The sequence below is a fragment of the Phlebotomus papatasi genome, chromosome 1 (assembly GCF_024763615.1).
Source record: "Phlebotomus papatasi isolate M1 chromosome 1, Ppap_2.1, whole genome shotgun sequence".
Taxonomy (NCBI): Eukaryota; Metazoa; Arthropoda; class Insecta; order Diptera; family Psychodidae; genus Phlebotomus; species Phlebotomus papatasi.
In genome coordinates this window covers 35,114,509-35,130,367 of record NC_077222.1, presented here as the reverse complement: position 1 = coordinate 35,130,367, position 15,859 = coordinate 35,114,509, and the positions used below count along the sequence as shown (strand labels likewise).

The window sequence follows — 15,859 nt, the reverse complement described above, 5'->3', positions numbered from 1 at the left end:
TTAATATAAGACGTACAGTAGACTCTCTCAAGTTCGGGCATTTAGGACCAAAATGTCACCCGAATTAGAGAGAAATTCGGGCGACAAATTTTTGAACACATACTCATTATTTATGGTAAATTTCTTGAAAACCTCTTAATAATGAAAAAACACATCAGAGGGGCAATTCACGAAATAACCAGTCAAAATTGACTGGATGGCGAATATGGCGGAGACATATTTGGTGTGGCGAAAAGTAAAATAACCCTAATTAATGCATTTTTCAGTCTGTCTTTATTCACCGAAAAGTAGGCAAAACGCAATTGGCAGGTAATTTATGGCGCGTATTTAAAATTGGTAGTCGTTATAATATTTTAAGAATTTGAAGAAGCATTCTAATTCTAATTCAAATACCAATATAATTTATATTTTGGTGTAATTTGTTAAAGATTGAATGGTATACTTATATTGCTTCATATCCTTCATATCAAATAAAATAAATATCGCAATATTGGTTTAGTGCAAATATAAATGTTTATATTTTAATCCATTTTTTTCCAAAATAACTTTGAGTACGTGTTAAATTCTAAATACCATTCAAACTTTAAATATTAGGATGTTAAAAAATTATTTGAGTATTGAAGATGTCGTCACATATATTTTCTAAGAATTATGAGAAATGTTGTAAGTCTGTAGAGACCAATTACCTCTCGAGAGTCAGGAATAGCATCGGAAAAATTACATTTATTCCGACAATAAAAATTTTATTCGTTTTGTAATTAAACGTGGTAAATGGTACTTCAAACGTTGCAAATATAATATATTTGATGCGTGTATTTATTGACACGTAGTTGCACGTAGTGGTCTTGAAAAGGTTAATTTGATATCACAATTTTTTTTTAATATCATTGTAGAAGTCTTATAGCTTGGTGAAAATTATATCAGAAGTACAGTAGAGTCTCTCAAATCTGAATCTCCCAAATTCGAACGCCGTTGGGATTCAAAATGTCAATTGTGAGGTTATGTTAGAAAGTTCGTATTCTAGGTGAATGAAAATCATATTTATGTGCTTCTTCCTGAATGTTTACATACATTATGATCGTATAAAATGAAAAGGAAGTATGTTACCACTAAAACTTGCGAGAAAGTACGGGACTTTGATTCAAAGTACACTTTAATCTCACATAAATTTCGTTAGTTTTGAAAAAATCGTTCGAATTTGGGAGGTGAGAAATGTCAAAAATACCCCCCGAGCGTTCGAATTTAGGAGACTCTACTGTATATTGTATGTAAAATTTAACAATAAACAATCTGAGACCTATAATCCCTATATAGTAATTCCTGTAATCCCTGAACTTTCCCAAAACCTATTTTTCAGAACGCGCATGAAGTATTTAAACGTTTATAAAATTTTAAAATCCAATATTTTCTTATTAATGTTGTGTCTGAGTATCTTTACTTAAGTGAAATAATGCAAATAAATAACTTTTTTATAAGATTTTGGTAAAAAAATCATACCCTCCGGTCTCGAATTTGAAGGTGAAATTGTCTGGGTACATCCCGAAATTCCAGCAGGTACAAGACCCAAAACCTTGTACACCCTCCATTTTTAGCGAGGAGACGCACCTTTTCATAGAATGGCGAAATTCGCCTCACAGACTCAGAGTCATAATTTTGACTGGTTAATTTCGTGAATTGCCCCTCAGAACTAAGACAAACCATGACAAATTTGAGCATATTTGCTTTATTTGATAATCATAATCCAACTTAAAAAATGTCAACAAACATTTTTCAAATTTAACTGCTGCCCGAATTAAAGAGTAACCCGATCTTAAGAGAGGCGAATTAGCGAGAGTCTACTGTATATCGGTTCCACGGCTAAAGGCCGTGCCGTTGCGTTGTTTTGAATCCCCGAAGACGACTGAATAGGTACACAGTGTGCCTTGTCCCTAGGGTTAGCCCTCTCGACGAAGAGTATGCATGTTCATCTTTATCGTTCAATAGTAATCGTTAAGCTCACTAGCTTACCTTCCGATGTGCATAAAACTCTGGGCCGGGAACATTCATGCCTCTTTTGGCATACTGCTCTTGCAGACAAGCAGATGACCTTAAACTGTGTACGTGTACCCTTAATAAGAGAATTCTTATTGTGCCACTACCACCAGTCATGCTACTTGTGCCCGCTTTCCAAGCTTCGGTTATTTTAATCTCGCATTCTTTAATTAATAACAGTTTATTTTAGAACAAATTATTTTGTAAAAAAAATGCAAACCAAATGAGATTGATGCAGTCTCATTTGGTTAAAAAAAAACTCAAATTTAACTAAATTGTTTGGGAATTAAGCCCTTCAGTCTGGTTAAACTTGGATCTTCGAAAATTCGATATCGAATTTTTTTGTTTATTATAGACGTAATATAGATAAAACAAAATATTTGCCTGGGTTGCATTCCAGAATATCCGAAAATTGATAAGAAGAATCATTGAATGGTTTTCTAAATAAACTTAAAACCGTGGTTTTGGGAGGGAAGAAGGGAAAAATTGAAAAAAAAAACTTCTGGAAATAATTTTTGTGGGGGGGTTATCAGAGAATGTAAGTTGATATGTTTTACCGTTTAAACTTTAGGACGGTGACAAGTTGAAAATAGCGGATTTTATATATACCACTCCTACAACAATTTCTTTGAGTTCGAACGGTTCGAAAAGTAAAATTGAAAAAAAATATATCAAAATTTTTGAATAAGAAAAACAATAATTTTTTAGAAAATACAAAGAAAATTAATATCTTGATTATGTTTTTAAATAACATGGATTTACGATACGTAATCATATACTGAATTAAATTTCCATTTTGAGAGCATTCAACCCCGTCTGAATTCTCTGAATCACCTGAATTACGATTTAATATTAGATTGTTGTCTTTAATTGCTTAACTATTGTAACCATGCACGTATACACATTAATTAGTTATTACTTTAATATACATATCAAAAATTCAACATGAAATAGTTGAACTAGCTATAATTATATTTTCATCCCTATTTTAAATATACAAAAAGGCACTCTACAAAGTTTCTTGTAGACGGTATATTACTAAATTTTAAATACTCGTTCAACTTCTTTTGAAGAGAAACGTTCAATATAAATGATTCATTGCAGTTCATCGTGGAAATAAAGATTTATTTCACGTTCAATAGCGCTTCATGGCTTCATCTCATGAAATATTCAGTAACTTAAACTCAAAGGAAATAGTGGAAAGTTTAAAATATCTATAATCTTCTTGATTTTTTTTGTCCTGATATGTTTTTCCTGGAAAATCAAGAGGAAGCATCGGTTGTTCTATAACTTTTTGACGTTTTTCTTGTGTCCCAGACCCCTCGAGGATGCCGTGTCTCACTGGAAGTATCATCTACATGCCAGCGATAGTATTGGCCAAAGTGTTACAGAGACATTGGACTTTTCCGTGCAACAGCACAAATCCCACAGGAGTGCCAATCATGAGATAAGCATCGGAATTCGTCTGAATGAGAAATTCAGCAATAGCGTAGATTGGCAAATGAAAGTGGTTCGGGGAATTGTGACTGCAATGGGTGATCCTAACATGAGCAATGTTGTTGTTAGGGAGATCAGACATAGTCAACAAGATCCCAATTCAGCCACATTTGTCTACACAAATGAAACTCTGCCCACAGATCGGTGTGTTGAGCAGGAATTGGAGGACATGGTCAAGCGTTTGCACACCAAAGACTTCTCCGAAACTCTTATGCCAGAAATTTCGGTTAAGTCCGTTACGGGACAAATGATCGGATCATGTGCCAAACCCTCAGTACCCAAACCTAAACCAACTCCAACAATTTCCAAAAACTACGCACCCGTACCGAGAAATCAAGTGGATAAGGTAAATGCAACTGTTGGGCAACTACTGATCTTCCAGGTACCTCTAGATACCTTCTACGATCCCGAAGATGGTACGAATCTTCGGTTGTCATTGCTTTCGAACGAAGGATCTAAGCTTGATGCTAAACACTGGCTACAATTCGATTCGAAGAATCAAGAATTCTACGGAATTCCCAAACCAGCGGACGTAGGTCAGAAGGAATATCTTTTGGTTGCAGAAGATCACGAAGGCCTTACAGCAACAGATGCCTTGGTTGTTGTGGTCAGTCATGCTCCAAAGCGAGACTACAGCGCTCTTTTCGAAATGACCCTAGGCATCTCTAATGACAATTTTAACAATTCTGCTACCCAGAGGAGATTTATCGAGAGGGTGGCCCAAGTTTTCGGAGACGTATCTACGGCTAACATTCAGGTAAGTTTCTCACTTTTATTGCCTGATTCAAGTAGGTCTACAACAAACTTGTTCTCCAGGTGAGATCTATTCGAGCCATTCATCACTCTGGGCATACTCTCGTTAGCTTTTACAATACCACCATCTATCGCCTTCATCATATCTGCCCTCATGACGAAATCGAAACTCTGAGGAACGTTTTGATGTACCCAGATGGCAGTGTTAGAAATCGCGTACGTGAACTCGTCGGAAGTGAGTTCAATCTGGTAGGCGTAAACCTGATTCCTGCAGGAACTTGCCAGGGTGCAGATACCAGTACCCACGATCTGTTTGTACCCATCAAGACAGAGGACAAGCCCGCGCCAACCTTCAAAGATGATTACCTGCTTACTTTCGTATTGCCGGCTGTGATTATCCTGGCAATGCTCCTACTGGCATCCATTATTGCCTGTGTCCTTCACCGACGCAGACTGACTGGAAAGATGGAGCTAGGAGATGAGGAAGAGAGACGATCTTTCAGATCCAAAGGTATTCCCGTGATATTCCAGGACGAACTCGATGAAAAACCAGAGATTGGGAATAAATCTCCGGTTATTCTCAAAGATGAAAAGCCACCGCTACTACCACCGTCCTACAATAGTACCAACCCTGATGGTAAGTGTCGGAAAATTTACAAAGTTTTTCTATCACTCTGATATTTCAGAAATTCTTTCCGGAATTATATCGTGAACAGTGTACGACCTGTTTGACAATTGTTAACCCAGACTCGAAACTACTCTTCCAAAACCCTTTGTTGCCACGATACGATTAAACTTTGACCCATAGAGCGCCCACAGAGCTGGGGTAAGCGTAAATAGCCGAGACAGCGACAACTGAGCGATAACCATTTTTTTACACTTCGTGTCTCGGCTATGACCATTTTTTTTGGTAATTATTGAGGAATTACCATTTTTCGTTCCGAAAGCTCCTAGCACTCCGAAGAACATTTTTATTCGCGACAATTGTATGAATGACCGATTATTTTAAAATGATTAAACCGCCAAATTGAAGATCTAAGTACATCGTAAACTGTTCATTGATAGAAAATCCTTCCAGGAATGATAAAATATGCTGAGTTTGCTATAAATTAAAACTTGGTAATATCAAAATTGTTTACAATTTTCGTGATTCTAAAATTAGCACTCTGATTGATTGTTATTATTTGATAACAAATAATAAACTTAATCATTAAACCAATAGCCGTACTCACAATGGCGCTATTATCTTGTAATATCGTTATCTCGTTATCTCGTTATGTTCTCGTAATGTATTTTATAAATGAAAAATTATAACAAGATAACAGATTACGGAGATTACGAGATAACAACGCCATAGTGAGTACGGCTAATATTTTATTTTCTAATTTAATTATTTACATATTTATTCCTTATTATCCTTAAATAAATATTTGCATTTTGTCAGGTAATTATTAAAAAAAATATTCTTTTTTTCTGTTAATAAACTTTCAAATATATTTAAAAATTTCTAAGGGTAATATCAAAAATCTACGGGAATCGAAAAATCCCGTAAACATTTTTTAATAAGTTGAGAAACTCTTTTTTAAAGTAAATAATAAAATAATAAATAATAAAATAAATAATGAATAAAAAACATGTGAATTAAATAAATAAATAAATAAAGGACAGATAATCCTAACCGGCTTATGTAGGTGAGATTCTTAATGTGAGCTAACTCGGAATGCATGCAAATTCGATTTAGAGCTGAACAATAACTTGTCTTTAGAATGACAATAACTTGTCTTTAGAAAAAATAGGATTCAAGTTTTGTGTTTAATTTGGACTCAAGAAACACGGTATAAACCTTTTTTAAAAACTTCTCTATTTCCTCCTTCAACGACGTTTTGGAGATTGGTTGTCTCCTTCCTCAGGTCTACAATGTTTATGAACAAAATTAGGATATACAGGATTTCTTTCTCTCCTCCTTTCTTTTCAAAATTTCTACCTACCTATGTAAGTCCTTTAAAATTTAGAAAATTTGAAAAAAGTGAAGTTTTCAAATGAAATAATTACCTATTTCGTGAACAAAAAGGTTTTTTTTTCTGAAGTGTCTGTAAATGCTTCATTAGGAAACCCAGAAAATATGATTTTTTTTGGAGAGATTTTCTTATTGTTTTTGATGGGAAAGGAAAAAAGACCAGGAATAAGAACAAATCCTGCAATCAGGAACAACACAACAAGGTTTTTAAACCCTTTCGTCGCGGTTTCACTTACACTGTTTGTCTCCAATTAGAAACTTTCCCTTGTCTCCATTTGGATTTTTTTTTTTTCAATAGAAGCATTTTACGCTCGCGTATATTTCTTGTATTTAAGAAGTTTTCAAATTATATCTAAAGACTTTCCACTAAACAGTAACATTTTAGAAGAGTCAAGGAGCAAATTTATGTAATTCTCTTCAGAAAAAATATGAACTTAATATGTTGAATCTTCTGTCAAAGTTAAAGCGTCTGGAAATGGTTTTGAATTAGGACATTTACCCTAATTTCAAACTGATCAGAAATTACTATATCAGTAAGGGAATTCCGAAAGAATATGACAATGTCATAAGACAAATTTAATATTTTGTTTTTACTTAATCAGATCGGGAAAACGGGGAAAACAATTCGAAAATGCTATTCATGTTAATTATTGAGAGTTTCATAGAATTCTTTGCAAATACGACTTACCTGCTCAATAGCCTTTAATGTCGTCCTATTCCCAATTTTATTACGAAAAATTGTCATAAAGCATTGTCATATTTTTACAGAATTCCCCTACAGGATAGTCCAAAACATTTTAATTGAATAGAATTTTAAAATAGTAAAATATTAATCAAAATTTTGAAGCCTATTCCAAAGTTCGATTTTTTCAAAGTTTTTCGGTACTTAGAAACAGTTCGTATAGGGGAAGTGTGCCAAATTTCGGCCAGCTTCTAATTTCGGCCACTTTGAGTGTAATTTCGGCCATGCAAATAAATTAATTAAAATTATGTATGTAATTTTCGAATAGTCAATGAATTCATTTTGCTTTCAAATATTTATTAATTTTAGGATGCATTAACACAAAGACCGTTAAATTTTAGGTATAATTTTAATTTGAATTGTGTTGTAGAAACTCAATATGGAAAGAGTCTTACAAAAAATGTGACAGATCGATTGTGTTTCTAGCAGTCTTACGATTTGTGGTGGAGTGCAAAAAGTTTTCCTTCGGTGTTTTTTTTTTATGAAAATTAATTAGTTTTCATTAAAGATTGTTTCTGTTTGTGTTAATAGCGAATCAATCTTTAAATTTCGGGTAAAATTTCCCAGCTGGATCCTGTATTTCGCGTAAAAAAGTATATACTTTGTGAGCGTCTCTCCGGTGAGGTAGTGTTGCCTATTCCGGCAACATCTTTTGCTTTCCTAAATTTCTTATTCATTTTATGTTTTTTTTTTTTTAATTTCTAAGTTCTACAATGTCCAGAGAAAAAAAACCATCGCTTCTATTAAAAAGATGATGTGGAAAGAGCCTTGGAAGAGTTCAGGAAGGGCAAATTGCTACGGGAATCTGTGCGTAAATTTGAAATGCTACTTTTCAGATCTGCAGGACAAATTACACGGTAGATCTCAAGGCTTGTAGGTCATATAAACGTATTAAACTAAATATTAAACTCGTTCCGTTTGACGTTTTGAAATTTTCTATCCGTTGCGTCACAAAAGGTAGTCAGATAAAAGGTGGCCGAAATTTCACTCGAATTGGCCGGAATACTACTCAAAGAAATGTCCATATTATTATTAATTTTTCAATATTTTAGGAAGTGGTTTAAAGAAAACAAAGATGATAAACTAGTTTTCAAGCTTCCACACAACCACCGCGAAAAGGAAGTAACAAAAAATATGAATATGAATTAAAAATATTGCGTTTCAAACTTAGGACTTTGGTGCTTATATGCAACTATGCCGAAATTTGGCACACTTACCCTAATTCGTTACGGAAAAGAATTTCTTAAACAAAAACTATATTTTCTGGTAGATTAACTTTCTCTACCCTTTCCAAAGGTGACAATGAGGACGTTGATGAATATGTACCACCACCAGCCGTGATTATCGGTGGCCGGGAAAGCCGAGGAAAATCCCCAGTCACGCCATCATACAGGAAGCCACCACCGTACGTATCGCCTTAAAGGGACACTCAACAATCTTTGTAAAATCGAGTCATATTTTTAAGCAAGAAGTAAAGTGGTAAATATGAGAAGAGTCTAATTCATATTTCGCGACTGCACAAAAGAAAAAAAAAACAATAATAAATTGAACAATTTTCTTTTGATTTTTAAAGGAACAAAAAAAAACTATTTCTCTTCCGGAGTGTGTTACTCTTAAGAGAGAAGTTTGCACAGATTCTTATACACCAATCCATTAATTTTATATTTGATGCGAAAGAAAAAGGAAGAAATCATTTATATCTTTTTTTTATTCTATCAACTCTAGCCTATGTTAGTTAATGTAAGTGTGAAGAAAATTTATTCGTAAATTATTATACTTTTTTTCTCTTTTTTCCGTGTAATTAATTTGTAATGGATTTTTGTGACTGACGACGAATTTTCATTAAATTCTTCACGCACGCGAAAGTACCGGCCATTAATCATGTTGAAAAGTCTGCAGAATCATACTAGCTAAACTAAATTGAAAAAAAAACAATGTTTCGAGCTGCTTTTCGATGTTGCGAACAAAAAAAAATCCCTATCACACATGAAAATTCACTGCCAAAACCAAAAAGAAATTAATGAGAGGTGAAGATTTCATAAGAACAAAATTATCGTGTTTTATCAGCACACTTAGGAACTGTTTTTCTTATCAGCCGCATAAAAGATTTAGGTGAAAGATAAGAAAGTCAATAAAAATATCAATGATATATTTGAAAAAAAAATTATTCGATAGAGAAGTCAAAATAGAGTTTTGAGACCAGTAGAAAATCCCCTTTATAATAAATAAATATTGAAAATATTAAAAAAAAACTAATAATTGCTTCCAATTCCCAACGTTTTTTACAAAGAAAAAAACACAAAGAAAGATCTTACAGGCAGCATGAAAAAGAATAATAAAATATTTTCTAAGGAATTGCAAATGCAGAGAAAATCAATCTAATTGAGAATGATTTATAAAACATAGACACCCAATAATTGTACTATATATTTTTATAAAATAAGAATTAAAAAAATAAACCACAGTATATCGATATTAGTACATTTTTTGCATCAACAATTTTTAACGCAAACTTTTCTTATCAAATTTAGTAATATCAGAGAAAAGAAAATAAATTATTTTTAAGGTTTCCACTAAATTTTGAAGGAAATGTAGAATGGAACATAAACTGTAATATTTGAAACTTAAAAAAAAAGCGACCTCAAAACCAGCACGAATTAAATAAAATTTCTCTTTCGAGTGAGACGATAATACTATTAAGTGGTGAAAAAAAAAATCTAATAATTGTGGCATTTTATTTGTGAAAGTAACTATAAACCATAACCCTATTTGCTAGTGTCTAAGGAATAATGATGAAAAGAAGGAATAATAATCGTATATTGACTTATGTAAAAAAAAAATGCTATATTTAAAACAAAGGAAGAAAAAACAAGTATACAGCGATGCATTAATCAATTGTGGAAATTTTTGTACATACAATTTAAAAAAAAACAAATGAATCAATTGGAGTGGAATAGAGAGTAGTAAGTTTTCCTACGAATGTAAAAGGAAGAAAAAAATACAAAAAAAGGAATATAGAAAAATCTGACTATTTTGTGTAGTGCAGTGAAAAAAAATTAAGACATTAATAAAAAGAAAACTATGAATTTGCATCTGAATGCACCTCCAAATTCTCTTCGGGCTAAATTGATGAAATGTTTTAGTTACCGAGAGAGAAGAAAAAAAATCAATAAACGGTAATTTAATTATAAGAAAAAATAGTTTCACTTCGACGATTTCCCAAGAAACTTTACTCAATATTATCTATTGAAGCTTTTTCTTTCCCTCCCCACAGAAATGTTTATATCAAATTTTCGAAGGTCAAAATTAAAACGTTTAGAAAGGCATATTTTCAGCAGATTTGCCTGAATTCAGATTGTTTGATAATAGCATCGAATAAACCAGAAGTAGAAAATCAGCATTAGTTCCAAATAAAAATCCCTTAAAGTTTGACCAGAACCGAATTTGCAATATAAGAATTACACTTTTATAAGCTGATCGAGGCTTATCACTGGCTTTTTATTTTTTTCCAACTCATTTTTAATCTCGTACTGATCGTTATTAATTTTTTCTTAACTATATCTTTTTACTGACCACGTTTTATATTTTACAGCTCATTTTTAATTTTTTACTGACCAATTTTTATTTCTCACTAGTCATTATTAAATTTTTACTGACCACTTTTATTTTTTCTGGTCACTTTTAATTTTTAATAGACTACATTTTATTTTTTACTGCTCACTTTAAATTTTTTTACTGATCAATTTTTATTTATACTGCTCATTCTTAATTTTTACTGGACAGTTTTTATTTTTTACTGATCACTTATTATTTTGTTTTACTGAACACTTTTTATTTTTTACGGACCACATCTTTTTTTACTGCTCACTTTTAATTTTTTACTGACCACATTTTTATTTTTTACTGCTCATTTTTAAGTTTTTGCTGATCACTTCTTAATTTTTTGTTCACCAATTTTTATTTTTTACTAACCAAACCACATTGTATTTTTTGATGCTATTTTATTTTTTTCTGCTTATTTTTAATCTTTTGCTGGTCAACTCAAATATTCCTTCTGCTCATTGTTAATTTTTACTGACCATATTTCCATTTTACTGACCATTTCAATCAAGGAGGATCAAATTGATGATAGTCCTGTGCAACCTTTGTGTCTTTTGAATAATATCCTCATGAACATGGTATTTTTCATAATTCTCTATCAAATCGTCACGAAATGCATTGAAGGCCTTTTTAAAATTATCATCATTAAAGGGAATCGATATGAAGTGTGTGCACTCATCACTATCACGAATTTTTAGATTCCAAAGCTCGTTCGAAACATTCCAAAAATTTTCACTAATGTTTCCATCAAAATACCTTGGCCGCGAGGGTGTTTTCTTTTGATGGTACATTTTTCCGATTTTTTTCTATTCAAAAGCATAATAAATCATTATTCAATTTTAATGCTTGTTTCACTATCTTTACCTCCTTCTGCAACTGTAATAAATTTCACTAAAAAAGAAGAAAATATATCCCACTGCACCGACAACTGATCTTATCACCTCTAAACTCTTCACTTTATTGAGTATTCTGAATCAAAATTCAATTACCTGCAAACAAAACCAAAGATAATAATTTGCAAGTGCTATGATAATCCTGTTCAGAGAACTCGATGATCTAAATTAAAACCTTGTAGTTTTTGTAATATTTTAGTTTCTTTAGTAATTTACTTGTTTTTGGAATATGTAGCAATCTTTATTGAATTCCGCTTTTCAATAATGCGACTTTTCTCTCGCGCTTCAGACTCAACTCTACTTCCCGTGATTTTATATTTCACACCAACTACAAATCCAAAGCGTTTTATCACAAAAACTGCATCGTTGCGCTTATCTTTCACATTGAATTGTTGTACGCCTTTTACGTCTTGTGCATACAACTTTGTATTAGGCATCCAAATCATTATTATAAGATTTGAAAACTATAATTTGAGACCGATTCATGCTATAGGGGATGAGTTATCGAGAAAACAAAATTTGGGGGTTAAAATAGATGAAGAGGAGTGGAAGGAAAGATCTATAATACCATCTGATGTCGTCCATACGATATGCCGAAAACTGTTTGTCAATATCTTTTTTTCGTTCTCGCCAGGAGCGGTTTTACTACTAGAATCGATCGGACGGACGAACAGACGGCCACGGAAATCGATTTTTGTTGGGTATGACAATCGTGATCTTTGAGAGTCAAATTGAAAATTTGACCATAAAACTGAGATTGTAAAGAATCTCATCTAAAATAAACACCAGATTGATCAATCGATAAAATTAATTTTCTGTCAAATGGAAAGGTAAAAACAATAGCCGTACTCACTATTGCGCTGTTATCTTGTAATATCGTTATCTCGTTATCTCGTTATGTTCTCGTAATGTATTTTATAAATGAAAAATTATAACAAGATAACAGATTACGGAGATTACGAGATAACAACGCCATAGTGAGTACGGCTAATAAATAAAAGAAAAAGGAGGATTGCTCATACACTGAGAGAAATTCGAAAAAGTTAAAATAACATTCCGGAAATGTTAATTTTACCCTGCAGTATTGATCCGAAATCGGTGTAAATATTACCCTTTTTAGGTGTATTGAGGGTTAAAGTTACCCTTTTTTGTGTTAATTTTATCCTTAAAAAGGTGTAAAATTAACATTAAAAATGTTGATATATTTTTACACATAAAATGTGGTAAAGTTATGAGGAAAATAAGTTAATCGCACCCTCTTTTTTTTCTCAGTGTATTAATAGCCGTAAGGGAAGGCGCACTACTTTCGGACGACTCAAACTTCGAACAATTCATTTTTTTTTCTTCAATTTGTTTTAAATTAATTTGGCCCATTACAATTATTTATTTTTTAATAGCTATTCCAATGGCTCAAATTTCCAGAAAAGTGGGTGAAATCCATTAGAGTATACAAAAAAGGGGTGGCAAAGTGTCTCAGGTTTTACGAAATGCTCGAACTCGTGACTTATATGCTATACCTCAGAAGTACTTTCTCATCATTTACCATTAACCGGTTCTCAACCGATTTGGACCGATTCATAAAGAACTCAAAAGATCCCACAAAACCGTTATAAGAGCAATAGAATTGATTTTCGGATAAAAATTAGTTATCGACTATGAACCGGTTTAGTTCCGGGTCAAAACCGATTGGAACCGGTTCAGTTTTATAGGAAATTCCAAGACCTTTCTAAGGAGCCCGAACATGACCCCTTTCGCTTAAGGGAGGAGTCTCAATTAGAAGGCCAAAACTCAACTGCGATTTTGAGAAGAAGCAAACAATCAAGATTCTTGAAATTTTTGCTATATGTTTATAGATATTTAGAGTGCTTAAATAAATTTTTTCGAGAAAAAAATATTGCAAAAAGACAGACTAATGCGCGTAGTCCAATGAAGCGTCTCGTCGCAGTACTAATGAGTGACTTATGGGGGGGGGTCCCTCGAAGGTCCCACATGGCTATCTCTAATCGTTTGGCCTCTAGAGCTGGCGACAGCCAGACGGACAGAGGACAAACAGCGTGACATTTTTTAGAAAGAAGATTTGTTGACAAAACTGGTCTCCGAGGGGTTGATGGTTGAAATTTTGGGGGGGGGGGGGGTGGGTGAAAAAATCAAGGGATTATGTATGCTATTCTCTCCATGGAGTTCTAGCAGTAAAATTAAGTTGCCCGAAGCTTGAGTAGTCCAAAGGCAGCATGATTCCCCCTACTACCAAATTTTTTCTCTTAAGGCCTCTACACATTGGGAGCAATTTTTGTCAAAAATTGCATTTTTGAAGGAAATTGTCTGCACTGCTGTAGGCAGAACTGTCAAAATTCTGTCAAAAATGCAATTTTTGACGAAAATTGCTCCCAATGTGTAGAGGCCTTTAGTTGAATTAACCAGCGGTACAACCAATTACTGGTCTTGGTCTGACTCAGGACCTGTTGCCACTCGAGCCTGTTACGCGCTACTGTTCTCCAATTCCGCACCCCTAATGAGCTGGAGTCCTGGCCCACGCCATCGGTCCATCGGATGTTGGGTCGGGTTCGTTACCTTGAAGTATGGAGTATTCCCATAAAAACTTTCCAGGCTGGGTCGTCCTCATCCTTGCAAACCAGATGACCAGCCAGATGGTTGTATAGGCTCCGGAGTCCGGAATCGTCCCTCCTCACATATGGGGCCAAAACTCCGTCGTAGAATCCTCCTCTCAAACGCGGCTAAGGGTTCGCAATTCTGTTTGCTGAGAACCCACGTCTCAGACGAATACGTGAGGACTGGCAGGATCATAGTCCTATACAGCAGTAGCTTAGTCTTTATGCTTAAGGTTTTGGACCGGAAAACTCTTGATAGACTGAAATAGGCCTTGTTGGCTTTCAGCAGCCGTGCGCGGATTTTTCTCTTACTGGGGACTTAGGGTAAGTGTGCCAAATTCCGGCCAGCTTGCAATTTCGGCCACCTCTTTTGTTTCTCGAATTTCCATGAAATTTTAGATTTTACGTACTCTAGAGATTATACAATGCAAAAGAATAACAAAAAATGTAGCTTCGACAAACGAGATGACGTGGAAAAGATATTAGAAGAATTCCGGAAGGGCAAGGAACTATGAGAATGAACGTGGCCGAAACAGGGCACCAAAGCTATGTCTATATTTTTATTCATTTTAAAATGTATTAAGAATGATTTTAGAGTAAATAAAGACAGTAAACTCTTTACAAGGTTCCAAGCAACACCCTTTCAGAAGAAGGAATAAAAAAAATCAATTTATATTCAAAAAAATTTCATTTCAAACTTGAGATTTTGACGCTTGTATGCAACTATGCCGAAATTTGGCACACTTACCCTAATTAAGGTATTTTACTGATAAAATTTAGAATCTTATTAACCATACTTTTCAAAAATCCTCCATTCTGCTGCAACCATCATTCAGCACAATCTTAAAAATTCAAAATTATTTATTTATATTTTTTGAATGCTTACAAAATCATTCATAAATCTTTGTCTACCAATACCTTTTGGCTAAGTGAAAAATCCAAATAAATTTGTCTATTCATAGAGTATTTTTTCTAATATTATTCCGTATTCCATTCATAATAAAAAAAGAAAAAAATTGTAATATCGAATTCAATTTGCTTCAGGAAGATTAACTGGAAGATTGCTTCTGAATCCAATCGATCACGTAATCAGTCTGAAAAAATTTTGATTAATTTTTAGAGATAAAACTTGATGAAATCAAAAATAATAAAACTCACACTGCAAAACCAGCGATTGTTGGGCTTAAATATCAACTTCCCAATGAATCCCATTTGGTCCTTAGGCCCCATCCCATGCATATGAAGATGTTTTACTGAATTGAAAGGTGGCCAGTGGAATCCTAAAAGAGAATCTCTGGCTATATCCACTCCCTTTTCAGTTAGAATTTTCTCCAGGCTCTCCTTCATCTCCTCCACTGATAAGAAATCCAAGAAAAAAGATTATTTAGCAATTGATTAAATTACAGTTCAAGAAAGACATTCTTACATAGGGGCTTATGATCCATGGTAAGTTCTTTGCAATTCTTAATATGCTTCTTGGGTACAGCGAGAAAATGGAATTTTGTGGCAGGTCTGATGTCTTTAAATATCACAATGTTGTCCGTTTCATATTCTATCACAGTTTTGTTATCCTCCTTCCGCACAATCCGGCAAAAAATGCAATTTTCCTCGGTGGACTGCATACTTCTTCCCAAGCCCAAGAACTCTCACGTTTGACAGCAAACCAATATCCAAAAATCCCTTCAATTGCATCGAGCATATTTAGCATTTAAAAGGT

At 33.6% G+C, this 15,859-nt stretch overlaps 2 protein-coding genes across 8 annotated transcripts in view; one reads left to right on the top strand and one right to left on the bottom strand.

Annotated features, from left to right (window-relative positions):
- LOC129798949 (uncharacterized) overlaps nt 1-10,238 on the top strand; it is a 230,317-nt gene extending 220,079 nt beyond the window's left edge. For all 7 annotated transcript variants that reach the window (XM_055842469.1, XM_055842468.1, XM_055842473.1 and 4 more), the window contains 3 exons: nt 3,349-4,285; nt 4,345-4,918; nt 8,337-10,238. In XM_055842469.1, coding sequence (XP_055698444.1) covers nt 3,349-4,285; nt 4,345-4,918; nt 8,337-8,461 — 1,636 coding nt within the window. In that variant the 3' untranslated portion in view covers nt 8,462-10,238. The remainder of the gene's footprint in view (nt 1-3,348; nt 4,286-4,344; nt 4,919-8,336) is intronic.
- Nucleotides 10,239-14,990: 4,752 nt separating this feature from the next.
- LOC129798948 (adenosine 5'-monophosphoramidase HINT3) lies at nt 14,991-15,810 on the bottom strand. The gene is made up of 3 exons (XM_055842466.1): nt 15,569-15,810; nt 15,301-15,497; nt 14,991-15,236 (listed from the first exon to the last, which is right to left on the bottom strand). Exons 1-3 carry the CDS (start codon nt 15,762-15,764, stop codon nt 15,192-15,194), a joined length of 438 nt encoding a protein of 145 aa, XP_055698441.1. The 5' UTR covers nt 15,765-15,810; the 3' UTR covers nt 14,991-15,191.
- Between the last annotated feature and the right edge of the window lie 49 nt (nt 15,811-15,859).

What these genes read in the sequence shown, in the direction of transcription:
- LOC129798948 (XM_055842466.1), bottom strand. Translation starts at nt 15,764, where the DNA reads ATGCAGTCCACCGAGGAAAATTGCATTTTTTGCCGGATTGTGCGGAAG. An exon ending in CATGGATCATAAGCCCCTAT is followed by an intron (nt 15,498 to 15,568) that starts GTAAGAATGTCT and finishes ATTTCTTATCAG; the next exon opens with TGGAGGAGATGAAGGAGAGC. An exon ending in ACAATCGCTGGTTTTGCAGT is followed by an intron (nt 15,237 to 15,300) that starts GTGAGTTTTATT and finishes AAATTTTTTCAG; the next exon opens with ACTGATTACGTGATCGATTG.